This window comes from Ailuropoda melanoleuca, chromosome 1, assembly GCF_002007445.2.
Source record: "Ailuropoda melanoleuca isolate Jingjing chromosome 1, ASM200744v2, whole genome shotgun sequence".
Lineage (NCBI taxonomy): Eukaryota > Metazoa > Chordata > Mammalia > Carnivora > Ursidae > Ailuropoda > Ailuropoda melanoleuca.
In genome coordinates this window covers 169,313,801-169,330,707 of record NC_048218.1, presented here as the reverse complement: position 1 = coordinate 169,330,707, position 16,907 = coordinate 169,313,801, and the positions used below count along the sequence as shown (strand labels likewise).

At 37.2% G+C, this 16,907-nt stretch overlaps 1 protein-coding gene across 7 annotated transcripts in view; it reads left to right on the top strand.

Annotated features, from left to right (window-relative positions):
- The window catches only part of NT5C3A (5'-nucleotidase, cytosolic IIIA), a 50,003-nt gene extending 35,182 nt beyond the window's left edge, over positions 1-14,821 (top strand). For 6 of the 7 annotated variants that reach the window (XM_011228232.3, XM_034670206.1, XM_011228234.3 and 3 more), the window contains 8 exons: positions 4,310-4,408; positions 5,658-5,727; positions 6,854-6,900; positions 7,590-7,675; positions 9,106-9,195; positions 10,923-11,085; positions 11,638-11,838; positions 12,360-14,821. In XM_011228232.3, the coding sequence (XP_011226534.2) occupies positions 4,310-4,408; positions 5,658-5,727; positions 6,854-6,900; positions 7,590-7,675; positions 9,106-9,195; positions 10,923-11,085; positions 11,638-11,838; positions 12,360-12,461 (858 nt within the window). In that variant the 3' untranslated portion in view covers positions 12,462-14,821. Of the gene's footprint in view, positions 1-69; positions 166-4,309; positions 4,409-5,657; positions 5,728-6,853; positions 6,901-7,589; positions 7,676-9,105; positions 9,196-10,922; positions 11,086-11,637; positions 11,839-12,359 lie in introns of all 7 variants that reach the window. The other variant, XM_019802413.2, reaches the window with a different exon arrangement.
- Positions 14,822-16,907: the final 2,086 nt, after the last annotated feature.

Here is a 16,907-nt window from a genome sequence, read left to right as displayed (position 1 = left end):
GCTCGCTCTCTCTCTTCGCCACATATAGTAAAGTTCTAGACAGAGCTATTTGTCTTTTTCTCACATTAGACCCTGCATTTTGCCTCATGATCTCAGCATATACAAATCCAGCTTCTCTTTGAAAGCCTGGTTCAGTTGGCTGTTCCTCTTTTGGCCCCAGCAGAGGTAATCACAGTCCCTTATGTTCCTCTTGTATTTTACCTTGATGTCTAAGCAATGTATTACTTATTTGGACTCCGGTATTACAATCCATGTCAGAGAACATGCACCTTGAATTTAAGATGTTTGTCTTACTAAAACTTTAGTTATCTCTTACAGAGCTGCCTTACACTTAATGACTATATGTTGAATGAATGAATTTGGCCTACACTCCCTTAATGTGGAGACAGGCCAAAAATGTGGTAGGCAAGGGGAATTGGCTATCACCACACTTTCATAATGCTTAATATTCCAAATAAATCATAGAATTATCCATGTATGTGAGTTGAATATACCAGTCTGAATAGGGAGCTTTGGATCTATACTTTTTTATGTAGTTGCATGAAAATTGTAGGGCCCGCTCCTTTGTACCAATGTAGTAATGAAGTCTTTTGCTTGTACCAAATATGAACATTGGGGGAAAAAAAAATTTCCCCTGAGAACTTCAGACAAAATTCCTAAATCATTTAAACTAATTTTTATGTGGGCCATTTTCAGAGAAATACAGATAAAACATCATTAGGACAATTTTGTGACTATACCATGCAGATACTCTGTTATATCTTATCTCAGTGTATCTGCAAGATAGTATCAAATAATCAAATATTGCTGTAGAGTTGTGAATAAAACTATATAACTTTGAAATCAACTTCTTTAGAAATCATTGCTTTTTGATTATGGAAGTAGACTAATGATTGTCTGTACAAATGCCTTTTATAGCCAGAATACATGAATTTTAGGTTTTTGTTAGTCATCTTTAGCATTAGGTCAGATTTGACTCCAGTCAACCAAAATGCCCTGATTCTTGTCAGGAAAACTTTGCTCCTTCAGCATTTTATGCCTTATAAAATGAATTTGTTTTCTTTTGTTTGCAAGTGATGGACATTTTTAGCCCCCCCCCCTTTTTTTTTACCATAAAATTATATCATAATCAAGTTGAAAAGTTTTCGGACGGTTCAAAATAACTTGCCCTTCAGACTTGAAGTATCATTATTTTAAGTGCTACCAAACATGTGTGGTTTTGTACAAGAAGAATTACGGAAGGGATTTGAGGAGGTAACAATAGTATGTGATGTATGATGAATGTATATTCCTGCAGTATACTTCTTAATATTCGGATATTCTGACATTCTTTGACATATTTCATGTAGTATTTAAAAAATGTATTTCTTAGGTTGCATTCTAAAATATTTGAGTAAAATGCCTAGTATCTCAAGTTCCTGACAAGTATTTATGATATGCTTTGGTGACATTGTATGTGTATCGTGGAAGGGGCCGGGGCGGTATATTAACATATAACCCAAAGCAAATATAATTATTGTTTTTAAATTTCTTACACCTGTGCCCTCTTTCCTGTTGTGTTCTCTGCTGCTCTTTCATCTGTTCTCATCGCTGTGATTTCACCCCGGTGCTATTTGGGTATTCGTTACTGAAAATGAATGGCTGTTGTACAGAAGCAGGGATATCAACGCCTCCAGCCTCTGGTTGTCTTTCAGGCCCTAGTGATATTATAATCCAGTCTAATGGTTGTTAACCTAGCAGCAACCAGCCTACTTTGAAGTAGCTTTGGTACTATTTTCCTGTTCATTATCTGAGAGAGGTTATCCTATCCTATTTAAATATGGGTGTTGGGTGTGCTTTTTTTTTTTTTTTAATTGAAAGTATTGTAGGATGTGATTTGCATGAGGCAGGACATCTTTGTCAGTATGGACACACTGAAATAAAATATTTAATTTTCTTGGTGAAAAAATAGTGACACATATCTTCTGTTGCTTTTAGTAATGGGTTAGTTATTAAGTTAAGCATATGCTGATTACTATGCATCTGCCAGTTAAGGCAGAGGTAAGAGCAGCATTTAGTTGTTAGGAGATGAACTTACTAGTTAAGGTATTTCTAAGGGAGCTACAGAAGTGATATTCCAAAACAGCAACAGTTTCCAAAACTCAACAGGAAAATGGTGTAAGTACTGCTAATCATCATATCCCTGGCATCTAGCGTCTGACACAAAGTAGATACAGGTAAATATTTGTTAAGCAAATTAATGGATTAATGAATGAAGAAAAGGAATGTAGGAATAAGTGCCTATTTACTTTTCTCATCCATTGAAAAATCGCTGTAAAATAAATAAATATTTAGATAACCATTATTCTGTTGACACCTTTAAAGTCCAGTTAAGTTAAAAGAATCAGTGTATGAAAGTTAGTTGCATTGCAGGTTATCCTGTGCTATTTAAATATGGCTTTTTAGAATTAAGTGTATTGTAGCATCTTTCATTCACGGAGAAAATTTTAATGTTAACATTTCTCTTTCCCATACACTTCCATATGTATCGTTCAGTCTTAGGAAAACATTTTAGCCTTTTTCTGATTTTCTAATTTTTGTTTATTATGCAGAGACAGCATAGGACTTGAGATACTCAACTGGTCACATGCTCCAGGAGCAGAGCGATAAGGTCTAGGGAATTTTCCATAATCATGTCTGTGGTTCACATGAAATATATTAATATTGGTGGTAACATACCCAGAATAACAGCATATAAAGTGAATAAAGGTTACTGGGTACAAACCAGTATAGAACCTTGATTTGAGGTACTTACTGTCTTTTTATACTGTGGAGCTATTACGTACCCTCTAATCTCCTTCCCCCCAGTATTCTTGTACACATGCTCTAAGAGCACCGTTCTGTGCATTTTTCTCTGATCAGTTTCATTCTCTGATAGGGTAAAAGAAAGAAACTATATTTAACATTAAATTGTTGAGCAACACTAAATCCTGAATAGACCAGCCCGGTAGCTGCCTAAACCCAGGTGTTCTAATAGGTTTTTTTGTTTGTTTGTGTGTTTTTAAGTAGGCTCCATGCCCAGCATGGGTCTTGAACTCATGACCCCAAGATCAAGAGTCTCATGCTGGTGGTCTCATACTTTTTAGTAGTTGTCTTAACTCAATATAAATTTGTTGTAGAATTTATGCCAAGAACAATGAAATTATTTGGGATATAGTACAATAAAGCAACAAAGATCTTGAAGCACCTTTTCAAGTTAAATATATTTAAAATATATTTTAATAACCTGCACAAAGGTACACTTCTGGGGAATAATCATGTAACATTTGTTACCTTTCTGCTAAGATTTTTTTAAATGTAAACATAAATATCACCTAAATCTTAAGCAGAAAGTTTTTTTGTTTGTTGATTGGTTTTGTTTTGTTTTTTAAAGTAGGCTCCATGCCCATTGTGGAGCCCAGTGCAGGGCTTGATCTCACAACCTGAACTCAAGACCTGAGCTGAAATCAAGAGTCAGATGCTTGACCAACTGAGCCACCCAGGTGCCCCTTAAGCAGAAAGATCTTATAAGAAAACTCTTTATCACAAAGTTCAGATATTCTTTTCTACTTGAGGGTTTTATTTTGATTAATGAATTCTGCTAAAAACATTTTTATAACTGTATGAAATATTAATTTTAAAAAGCCAGATGAAAAAATATATCAGAATGAGATAAACTATGTGCATATACAGGGATGTTTGTAATCATAGAAGTGAAAATAATGGAAAATAAATTTAAATGTTTATTTGTTTATCTTCAGGTAGAGTTCCAAGCCATGTTTTTTTTCTTTTTTATATTTTTTCTGTTATTTCTGTGGTAACCATGCATGATTTTTATAATTAGAAGAATTACCCTTTCTGATAATATATTACAAATATGATTTTGTCTTAATCTTCGAGATGGAAGCTGTTGATGTGCTTCAAAACATTTTATGTGTATAAATGGTAATTTGATATGATGATTTGTTTTTTTTTAAATAATGGCTCAACATTTTTACATCTTAAAATAATATAAGCTTTTGCTTGGTATCAAAAAAAACCTGGGGAGGGGCACCTGGGTGGCGCAGTCATTAAGCGTCTGCCTTTGGCTCAGGGCGTGATCCCAGCGTTCTGGGATCAAGCCCCACATCAGGCTTCTCTGCTAGGAGCCTGCTTCTTCCTCTCCCCCTGCTTGTGTTCCCTTTCTCGCTGGCTGTCTCTGTCAAATAAATAAATAAAATCTTTAAAAAAAAAAAAAAACTGGGGAAAGAGGAATTCAAAAATAGTTAATTAACTTCCTTTTATTTTTTAGATGCCTGAATTCCAGAGAAGTTCAGTTCGAATCAAGAACCCTGCAAGAGTAGAAGAAATTATCTGTGGTCTTATTAAGGGAGGAGCTCCCAAACTTCAGGTGAATAATTATCAAGAAGTCTTTATTATTAAATCTTTATTTTTAATGTTCAGGCCGACTCATCTCATGTTTTGCCGAAAGCTGAGTAATACTAAGTTCTAAGCTAACTAATGCTGTGCATAAGTATTAAGCCATTTTAAGAGTAATATTCAAATTTGGGACACCTGGGTGGCTCAGTCAGTTGAGCATCCAACTTTTGATCTCAGCTCAGGTGTTAATGTCAGGGTCATAAGTTCAAGCCCCACACTGGGGATATGTTTTTTATTATGGTAAAAAACATGTAATATGAAATCTGTTCTCTTAATAAATGTTTAAGTGTACAGTACAGTGTTGTTAACTCTGTGTGAATTGTTATACAGCAGATCTCTAGAATTTCCTCATCCTTCATGACTGAAACTCTATACCCATAGAGGAGCAACCCCGCATTTCCTTCCTCACCCACCCCCAGGCACTGACCACCACCATTCTATTTTCCACTTCTATGAGTTTGACCAATTTAAATACCTCACATAAGTGGACTCATGCAAAATTTGTCCATCTCTAAGTGGCTTATTTCACTTAGCATAATGTACCCTCAAGGTTCATCCATGTTGTATTTTATGACAGGATGTCCTTCTTTTTAATTGAGAGCTTCATACAGTTTAATTGCCTCCACTGCATTTTTGTACATTGACCAGGTGGGTTGAAATTGTGCAACATTTTATCTCTATCAAGAACAGTAGCCCAGTCACCTGCAACTGCAGATTTTTTTTTTTTAAGATTTTATTTATTTATTCTACAGAGATAGAGACAGCCAGTGAGAGAGGGAACACAGCAGGGGAGTGGGAGAGGAAGAAGCAGGCTCATAGCAGAGGAGCCTGATGTGGGGCTCGATGCCCTAACGCCGGGATCACGCCCTGAGCCGAAGGCAGACGCTTAACTGCTGTGCCACCCAGGTGCCCCGCAACTGCAGATTTTTATACCAATTAATCAGATTTTATTTGGTGACAATGTTAGGACACTTCACTGCGTAGTTAAGGTGATTCCCAGGACTTAACCACAAGGCGCTAGCTTCAGTGCCATAGCCCGGCCACCAAATAAAATCCGGTTAATCATTACAGGAATTTGCAGTTGGAGGAGATAGGGCTGCTGTTCCCAATAGAGAGCTGCATTAGAAAACAGAATGAAGAGAGAATAAACTATGGGGGCCAAGGCGGGGCAGATAANAGTGGCTGTATGTTCCATAATGCCTTTCCCACTTTCTTTACAGATAATAACAGACTTTGATATGACACTGAGTAGATTTTCCTATGAAGGGAAAAGATGCCCAACATGTCATTGTAAGTCTGGCATTTGTAAACAAATTCATGAAAGTAATTCTTATTTGAAGATCCTTTCTTACCTGTATGATCTATGAGATTGGCTGGGGTTTTTTTCTTCTTTTTGGACATTGAAAGTGAGAAGTCCTGCCTTTTTCTTCTTAGATTTTGAGGATTTGTTTTTTTCCCATGTTATATAAATGGCTATTTTCAAGTGTGGTTTTGGTTGCAAGAGGAATGAAGACTTCTGAAAATTTTCTCCAAATGTGATCTGTTCATTTTTTATTCAAGAAACATTTACATGGATTTTAAACTTTGGACTGACCTAAGGAAATAGCATTTATCAACCACTCCGGTTTTCTAAGAACATTACTGAATTTTTTTTCTTGTTGATACATAAATTAAGTAAAAGAGTGATTAAATAAATATCCAGTTAAAATGTGTTGGTAGGATAATACACCTTTTTTATTTTCCAAACTTGGCAGTGAGTTTTAAAAGATAAGAATTTACTCTTCCACCTGAGAAGGAAGCAGTGATATAAGGCCCCTCGTTTACTGGAGGTGCATGTGGAATTTGAGAATTCATTTTGATAATTTATATTAAAACCACTAGAAATCATACCCTTTGGCCCAGTAATTCTTTTTTTTTTTTTTCAGAATTACTCAGTTGTTCTTTATTTCTTAATTTTTTTTCAATAAGCAGTCCAAGTGATTCTCATGCCGTGCCTTACAGCACTTTCTCAGAATCTCTCCTGTAATCATATAGCATACCTTCAGGAAAATGAAAAACAACTCTGAGAAACACACTTTCCGTGGGGATTTCCTCCTCTTCCCTCACCCAACACTAAAAAATAGGACAGAATTAAATAAAGACTAACGAAGAAGACAGCAAGCCTGGCCCAGTAATTCTTTGGAGAATTTCTAATGAAGTACTCCCAAACGTAGGAAGAAAGCTTTTGATCCAAAGTTTAGATTTTAAACCATTAGATTCTCTAGCAATGCCATGTGTATTATAGCACTAAGGCCAAAAGTTGCAATGATCATGCTAGTGGACTTGGCATTTAAACTTAAAAGTAGTAAGTTATTTAACGTAGTGATAGCATCAATCAGAGTATTTCTTTTAATGCTAGTTTGCTTTCACTCCTCAGATGTCATTGACAGCAGTAAGCTGGTTACAGATGAATGTCGAAAAAAGGTAAACACTAACAGTAATCCAGAGTTACTCAAAGACTTCTTTTTGCCTGAGAATTTCTTCAGGTTCATTCACACAAACAGTGGATATAAAGTACTTCTAACCATACTTAGGACATAGTAAACACTGAATGTTAGTTTTCTTGTGTGGGTTATACACTCTCAGCATTATTTTAAAGAAAAAATTAACTTTTTAACAAAAACAACAAAATTTACATAAAAACTTTTAATTGATTATTAAAATATTCTGTTGTTCTTACATTAGCTGTACATTAGAACAAAAGTACTTTGGTTTTGTGTAGGTTTTGCTCCTTTAAATTGACCAGGAAATTGCCTCAGTTCTCTGCTTTCCTTGAGTATGTGTCTATCCGTGTCTGTGTTAACAACATAGGACCCCAAAGATGAACCAAAATTAATACTTTTTTTAATATGAGAACGAAAGGGGTTTTTGTAGTAATAATTTGATTATTAGTCAGTTTCACAGAATTGCTGACCTGAAAGTACTTTGTTACATACAAACTAGATCAACAAAGATCTCTTCAGTTGATACATGCATTAGCCAGGTGCTCATGATTTAATCTTTAACAGCAGTTTATGGAAACCATTTGTTTATATCATTTTGCTTTCTTTAAAACTCAGCAGCTTGATGAAACCTCTGTCATCCTCATGATTAAGTTATTCATTTATTTCTAGTTACTGCAACTAAAGGAAAAATATTATGCCATTGAAATTGACCCTGGTCTTACCATGGAAGAGAAGTACCCCTATATGGTAGAATGGTAAGTGTGTATCAGGCAATGGGAGGGTTAAAAATATAATAAAATAACATTGCAGTTATAACTAATGGCTTATTTTCCCCCTGTACTGAATATAATAGATTCATAAACTATCCAGTGAGTTAGAGCAGTGATTAAATACAACAGAATGAACTATAATTTTCTAATTACTCTAACAGTCTAGAATTTGTTTTATTCTGTTTTTTTAAGATGAAGGTCAGCGAGGATAAATTTAGAATCGTGCGCTCAAGCCTTAAATTAAAAACAAGGATTTTTTTAAAGTATATGGACAAAATGTGGCTGAATGTGTAAAGAAAAAGAATTGGGGTTTAAATTGCCTCTGAACTGAGCTGGAGCCAGCAGGTTGACATGTTGCTGAGAAATGGACCCCTGGTGTTGGTTGCATTAATGGAAATACAGCCTTCCGAACAAACCACACTGAGAGCATTGTGTTGAGTCTATTAAGAGAAAGTTGACAAGCATAGAGTGTGCCAGAGGAGGCCACTAAGAAAATCACAGGAACTGGAGCCATCCCATTTGGGGAACATTTCACAGAATAGAGAAAGCTGTGATTTGAGAAGCAGCAACTGTGGTTTTGGAATCTTAAGAGACCAGGAGTGATGTTATTTATCTTCATTATCCTATGACCTAACCTGAATAGCTTGCACATTTAATTAATGTTTATGTACGAAATGTTGAAAAGTTGGACCTGGGCCACATACCTGTGGAAGCAGAACTGGAGTCAGACTAGGAAGTTTTAAGAAGATTGATTTCAGCGTGATGAAGGAGAGGACAGTCTAGTAATTAGAATTTTCTAGCAATAATATAAGCTTCCCTGACAGAACGAGCTCACTAACATGATGGGAGCTGATCTAGAGTGGAGGGTCACTTAGAAGGGTCACAGGACTTCTGCATATCAGGTAGAGAGGTTCTAAAGGTCTGTGACTGCGATGTGGTGATTATAGGCACTTTGATTAATCATAAAGCATCATAACAAGGATTTTCTCTCTCGCACACTAGGTAGCACCTTCAGTACTTAGGTGTTTCGTGACAATTTAGACTACACGCAGGTGAAACAAATGGCTTTGCTGTAATTCTTCTTGTAATCAAAGAAGTAATTATGCCTCCCGAGGTTGGATTCAGGTCTTACCTGAGGAAAGGTTTACGCATAGTATCCTTTCATTATCTTATTAACACATTTAAACTAGGAGGCTTGGGAGAGAACTGGACAATGCATGTAAGAACATGTTCTATTACATTTTGAGACATTAGGATATACATTCATTAGTGATGAACTTAAATTTCTAAAATTTAAGTCCAAATTATGATGAATGAAATACTGCATTATCTATTACTGAAGAATGTTTTTTAATGAAGATGATAGTTTTAATTTGCTTTAATTGATATTCTTTTCCTTTGATCATAAACTCCAGGTATACTAAATCACATGGTTTGCTTGTTGAACAAGCTTTACCAAAAGCTAAACTTAAAGAAATTGTGGCAGAATCTGATGTTATGCTCAAGTAAGTTTCTTCGGTGTTTTTGCTGTTAATTGTCTACAGACTTATATCTCTATTCAAGTGTGTGTTTTTATTAAAATAATCTATAACTATATGCATATAAAGACCGAGCCAAAATATGCCAGCTATCACGGAATAGGGTGAGGTAAGGAATTTAGAATGACATGTTAGATCTTGGTATAGGGAATAGAGCCTTGTGAGATTTAAGTTTGTTCTTTCTTTCTTTCTTTTTCTTTTTTTTTAGGTAGGCGCCACACCCAGCATGGAGCCCAACTTGGGGCTTGAACTCACTATCTTGACCTGAGCTGAGATCTCGAGTCAGAAGCTCAACCGACTGAGCCACCCACACACCCTGAGATTTAAGTTCTAATGTACATTTCCTTTCTCCACCTTAAAAATTTCAAGAGTAGGGGAGCCCGGCTTGCTCAGCTCAATCGGAAGAGCATGTGACTCTTGATCTCAGGGTCATGTTCGAGCCCCATGTTGGGTGTAGAGAATACTTAAATAATACTTTAAAAAAAATTCAGGACTAACTTAGAAATTTATGAAACCAGGACCATTTTTAAATTTTTAAGAGAATACTTCTGAAAAGACATGAAATATAAAAGGAATGTTTATAAATCAAGTTAAAAAAAATTCTTGCTCAAAGTTTATAAAGTTACATGAATCTACTTTCTGAATTCTCAAACTTGCTTGAAAACTATCTCTAGGAAAGCAAATAATAAAAATACTTATAATACATGAATGATAAGATAAAAATTTTTAAGCTTCTTTTCAGTATGGTTTACCACCTCTAACAATTTTGAACTCATTAGGTAAATAAGATGATGCCATTTCTTTTCTTTTCTTTTCTTTTTTCTTGATGATGCTACATTTTAAAGTGATATACCTCTAAGGAGGAAAGCATTAAATGTCAGAAAGAGTGTGAGGACAGGTAGTTTAAGTATTTCATTCCTTTGTAGGCAGCTTAACTTGTAGCCCAGGAAGAACAAAAAGGGAAGAACCTTGGATTAATAAGATAAGAACATGTCTGACAGCTGTTAAACCTTAGGTGGGAGAATTGCCAGATGTAAAGAGAATGCCCCTCAGTTCCTGCCCCCCCCTCCGGTTTTCTACGAGGAAGTAGTTGAGCAGGATGACCAGCAGGAGGTGCTCCAGCTCACCCTAAATGGGTTTTCCAGGGTGAGGTTTTTCAAGATGCGGTTAACTATTTGCTGTTAAATGGTGTAGATTGTGAACTGTAGGCTTATATCCATATTTAATTTGAGTCTAAAAGCATCTAATTTGTACTATTAGAATTTATTAAAAGGAAGGCAAAGAGTTAATTAACTGTTGTTTGAAAAACTTGTACTAGTGTTGTCTTAGACATCGATAACCATGCTCTTGGACAGTATTCTGAAAAGGCATGAATGAGCCATGGAATTAGGTAGAAATGTTTTGGTTTTTTCATTTCTTTTTTTTTTTTTTAAAGATTTTATTTATTTATTTGACAGAGATAGAGACAGCCAGTGAGAGAGGGAACACAAGCAGGGGGAGTGGGAGAGGAAGAAGCAGGCTCATAGCAGAGGAGCCTGATGTGGGGCTCGATCCCATAATGCCGGGATCATGCCCTGAGCCGAAGGCAGATGCTTAACTGCTGTGCCACCCAGGCGCCCCTGGTTTTTTCATTTCTAAGTTAAAAGGAGATATATCTTGCTCTTTAACAATCAGTTCCTACCTCCATCTTGCAGGGAAGGGTATGAGAATTTCTTTGATAAGCTCCAACAATACGGTATCCCTGTGTTCATATTTTCGGCTGGTATTGGTGATATACTAGAGGAGGTAATCCACCAAGCTGGCGTTTATCACCCAAACATCACAGTAGTGTCCAACTTCATGGATTTTGATGACAATGTAAGTACAGCAGATCATTCTTCATAATTACTTTTAAAATCAATATATTTTAATCATATAAATGCAGTTGTTTTTTATTGAATGTATATTCATTAAATTAGGTCACTCAATAGGCCTACTATAGGACTCATCATCTCCCAGTGTTACATACATATTCATGTTTTAAAAATAATATACCTTTCTAAAACTTGTTTCCCAAGCTACAGACTAACATTAAAATTAGGAAAAGTTCTTTTAATGTAATTTGATGCAGCAACTGTGAAGATCAGTATCCATAGGTGGAAAAAAAGAAGTGAATTAGAACTGTCATTATTTGAACAAACTCTTCTAATCAAAACAGTACATTGTGATATATAGAAAATGGGACCTCCAGTTAGGAAACAAATGAAAAGTAAAAATTGGATTTTCAGCTCATTGTGTTTGACATTTAAAGTAGTCTCTAGAAAATCATTAACTTTTCAGAGCCCTTCTTACCTATCATGAATGTGAAAATAGAATAAACAGAATTTGCAGTTTGAAACCTATTGTTTCAAAGGATTTATATTTTTATAGGGAGTGCTGAAAGGATTTAAAGGCGAACTAATTCATGTATTTAACAAACATGATGGTGCCTTGAAGAACACAGAATATTTCAATCGACTAAAAGACAATAGCAACATCATTCTTCTGGGAGATTCCCAAGGGGACACAAGAATGGCAGATGGAGTGGCCAACATTGAACACATCCTGAAAATTGGATATCTAAATGATAGAGTAAGTATATAGATCTGTCATTTAATTTTTTTGTAAGAAAAATGAGGATGGAACTTAATGGGCAGTTGTTACTATAAACGTGTGAGAAAGTAGTTAGAGACATTTTGATTGCTCTTTATCCCTATACTGTGGTGTGGTTAAGGGAGTTGGGATACATATGTGTGCCATCGGTATTGGGGTGGCTCCTCTGGTCTCTCCCCCTAAAAACCTGTAGCACTCCCTAGTCATGAGAGTCAGAAATGTCCCCAGTGTTGCCAGGTGTTGCTTGGGCATAGTCTCCCCAGTTGAGAACCACTGGACTAGAAAGAAATTATTTCGGAAGTAAAGCCATCATGTGGGATAATTTCTATGTCCATGAGTCTTCAAAGTTTGAAAGTATTTCTTCATTTCAAAGGTTTATGAAAGTAAATTTAATTTGCTACATTTTGCCCAAAAGATTGAACCTAACAGAGATTCACACTGAAGCTGTTTGCTTCTCCTTCCTGCGTATCCATTTAATTTTTTTGTTGTTTCTGTTGTAGGTAGATGAGCTTTTAGAAAAGTACATGGACTTTTACGACATTGTTCTGGTAAAAGACGAATCATTGGATGTAGCCAACTCTATCTTACAGAAGATTCTATAAACAAGCATTCTTCAAGACCTCTTTCCTGTGGGTGCAATTGATGCGAAATGCTCACCTGTTCATCTTGCTGAAAGACTTCTATTTATAATGCATTCTTGCTCTTGAAGTTTTTTTCTCTCCATTACTGAGGTATTTTTGGACGTACTGAATTCATCGACTGGAAGCTCCTTTTTTCCTCCACCTCTCTCAACACACTCCTCAACTCTATTTTTTGACAGATTGAAAAAGAAAATTTTAAAGCCAAAATTTGAAAAATAACTCCCTACATTTCCAGAGTGAATTTTTTAGTGTAATGTTATCATGAGGTTTTTGAGGAAACTTTTTACTCTGTGAAAGTTTGTGTAAGTTTAAAAAGAAGTTTTATGAAATGGTGAAATAATGTGCATGATTTTAAATGTTGCCATTTTTGTAATTGAGGTGAATTATGCTGATGATATCACCATCTCCTGAAATTGTGTTATGTTTGGTTATTCTGTTTTGTGAAAGTCAGTATTTACCAGAAAATATTGGCACTCAGTGTTTGAAAAAACCATTGGTATCCACATGTCACTAATCATTACAAAATGTTCTGTATTGAAGCACTGATAATACACATGAAATGAAAAGCCTTTTTAAATTGTACTGTCAAGATAATTATTATTCATTTTTTCAACAATATCTGTTAAGCACCTGCCGTATTTTTCCTATGTGTGTATGTGTGAGAGAGAGAGGGAAAGAGGGAGAGATAAATCCTAGTGTCATTGTCATGGTGCCTATTTAGATTGACTATTTTTAAACTTACACATTATAAGTTCAAGGATAAAAAGATAGTTGCAGAGGAAATTTAATCAGCCCTACAGAAAGTACTGGGGACTGGGAAAATTCTTTTCGCTCATTGAAGGTATCAGTAAAAGAGTCTAAGTTGTTGTGAGTCTAAGAGTTTCAGAAATAGCCACAGGCAGGGAACAAAGTGTAGCTGGGTCTCCTGTTAACTAAAACTGTGTACTGCTAAATTAGGAACTGGCATTCCTCTCTGCAGTCTGACTTCCCATTCCAAATTTCTGCTGCCCCATAATTGGTTTCCACAAGGTTTACACTTGCCATGGTGATAAATGTGACCCTGACTCTAACCATTTTCACTCCAGAGTCTACAAGCCACTAATTCCGTAATGCATCTGAGCTGTGATATAGAACATGTTCCACCTGGTTCTGGACATCCAGTGTGGTCGGCAGTCTCTAGTCCAATTTGATGTGGCAGGTAGGCAAGGTCTTGCAGTGGAAACCTTTTCCCTGGGGCAGCCCATCCTTATCCTCTACTACTACTGCTCCTTTTTATAATAAACAATGAAACAAAGTCTATAGTGGCCAAAAGTAGACTATTCCCTGCTTAAGTTGGGAATTTCTAAAGGTAGCTTTTTATCCCGTATTGCTGTTAGAGTTGACCATATTGACTGTTTTCCAAAGGAGCTTATAATATGCTTCTACAAAGAAGCATGGTGCATGGTGTAAATGTAAAGAATACTGAAGTTATGACCTCCATTCTAGTCAAGGCTCAGCCCTGTACTAAAACTATATAAGTCAGGCACCTCCCTATATAATGAAGGCCTGGGGGGGCTGCAGGCTCTCTAGCCCCTTCCAGCCACCCCCTAACTGGATTATTATGCCAGGCCCCTGCCTCTTCTACCACCTGCCTGTGACCCTATCACCTCTCACTGCCCCTGTTTCTATCGATATTTAAAACAATTGGTTTTCAAGTTCAGCTTTCAGAGCAGTTTAGCCATTAGGAAATGGGCTATAGACTCAGACTGTCTGGATTTGAATCCTCTTTCTACCACTTAGGAGCTGTGTGATCAGGACATATTATTTAACCTGTGTCCTTGCTCATCTATAAAGTGAAGGTAATGATACATCCTCTGGATAAATTACTGTGAGGATGACATTTACTCATCAACACCAATGTGTGCTTTTAAGTTTTATATTTGCATTTAGAATAGCTTAGCACCAGTATTCAGTATGGTTAGCTCTTTCCCATCCACGAAAGTGTAAACAGTCTGGAGGGAAGGAGGAAACCCAAAGCTCTTTCATAGCCCTAGTGAACATTGGCCGTGTATAGTAACTACCATGTCCTCTAAAGGGTCTAGCATTAGCTGTTAGGGTTTTTAGGGTTTTGTGGGGTGTTCTTTTTTTAATTTTGAGTTTTACCTTAGGAGTAAAGCAGTTTTGGGTGCTGAGATGAATGATTTTGAAGAAACTGAAAAGCAAAAACAACTGTCAAAGATACTAGTTTGTCCCAGAGTGATTTTGTAAGAACTCCGCATCCCGTGGTGTGTTTAATAGACTCCAGAGTTGGTTAGGTAGATTATTAAAGGTTTTTTTAACCAGACTTTAGGTTTAGGGTTTTCTCTTTGGCGTACCCCCATGGAAAATCGGGAAGGAAAAGATACATGGAATCTTGAATAACTAATCCTGAAGCTTGTCCAAGGTTACCTCAAGATTCACCAATCCTGCTGTGTTTATACTTATTCTGGTATTTCAGTACGGGTTTAATAGATAAAATAAAATGTGCCCCTTAAAATAAAATGTGCCCAAGGTGTAAGGAGCACAGGACTTCAAGTCAGTCAGACCTGCATCTGAGTCTTAGATTCTCTCCAGGACATTTAGCAAGTTTCTAAATTTCCATCCTCCCTTCCTTCCTTCCTCTCTTCCTCCATCCCTTCCTCCCTCCTTCCCCCCCTTTTTTTTAGAGATTCTATTTATTTGACACAGAGAGAGAGAGCATAAGCAGGGGGAGCCACAGGCAGAGGGAGAACAGAAGCAGACTCCCCGCTCAGCAGGGAGCCTGTTGCGAGGTTCAATCTCAGGACCCTGAGGTAATGACCTGAGCCAAAGGCAGACACTTAACCAACTGAGCCACCTGGGCGCCTCAGTTTCTAACTTTTCTAAGCCTTGGTTTCCTCATCTCTAAAGTGGGGTAGAACTCAAGGTGAGGACTGATTAAATGACCAGTCACTCGTCCAACAAATATTGAAGTCCTTACTGTGGGCTAGGTTCTAGTGAACAGTAATTAATACATCCCACGTGCTTCCTGCCCTTGTGTAGCTTCCATCCTAGTGGATGAGATAGAAAAAAGAAGGTATTATAAATAAGAATATAATAAGAAGGGGGCGCCTCGGTGGCACAGAGGTTAAGCGTCTGCCTTCAGCTCAGGGCATGATCCCGGCATTGTGGGATCGAGCCCCACATCGGGCTCCTCCGCTATGAGCCTGCTTCTTCCTCTCCCACTCCCCCTTGCTTGTGTTCCCTCTCTCGCTGGCTGTCTCTATCTCTATCAAATAAATAAATAAAATCTTTAAAATGTATATATATAATAAGAAGAAACCAACACAAATAACAAGGATCCTATTTTAGACAAGGTAGCCAGAGAAAGCCCTGAGATCATATTTCAGCCAAAGCCTGAAGGATAAGGAGCTAGCCATGTGAGGAATCAAGGAAGAAACACATTCCAGGGAGAGAGAGCGGTGGTGCAAAGGTCCTGAGTAAGAAAATTTAAGGTGTTCAAAGAACTGAGAACTGGTTTAACAGTATTATGAGCAAAGGGAAGAATGGAATCATGAATGGGAAGTGAGGGTGCCAGATCACACGGGGCTTTGTAAATCATGAGTTTGGTTTTACTTTCCCTGCAAAGGGGTGCCATGATCACGCTGACCTGTGGAAAATGGACTGGTCGGGCAGATAGACCCCAGCGAATCAGTTAGGGGGCTGCTGCAGAAGTCTGCACTAGAAATTACAGTAGGACGCAGAAAGAAGTGAATCATTTCAGTAGTTTAGATTTAGAAATGACAAGACTTGCTTTTGGATTAAACGTGTGGGATGAGACAGGAGGAAGGGTCTCGAAGATGTCTGGTTTAAACAAGTGGGGGTGGGGAAAGAAAAAAGAACAGGCTTGGGTGGAGAGTGTTGGGAAGGGAGTGGGAAAGTACGTTCTCTTCTGGACATGCGAAGTTCGAGGTGCCTGTGAGGTATATGAGGGAAGATACCAAACAGACTAGCGCTCAAAGGAGAAATTTTGGACATGGCCAGTGTAAGCTAGAAGTAATCCCCTGACCTATTAAAATTCCAATGTTAAGGACCAAGACCACACAAAATCAAACACTATTTTAATAAGCATGAAAGTTTTATATCTGCAACTAGCAATAAATAATTGGGAACAGTATTCTTAGTTTATAAAAAGATGCAGATCACCAAGAAAGCCAAGGGAAAACGACTTCAAAGAAAGCAACCTTGGGGGGCGCCTGGGTGGCTCAGTCATTAAGCATCTGCCTTCGGCTTGGGGCATGATCCCAGGGTCCTGGGACCGAGCCCCACATGGGGCTCCCTCCTCCACTGGGAGCCTGCTTCTTCCTCTCCCACTCCTCCTGCCTTTGTTCCCTCTCTTACTGTCTCTCTCTGTCAAATAAATAAGTAAAA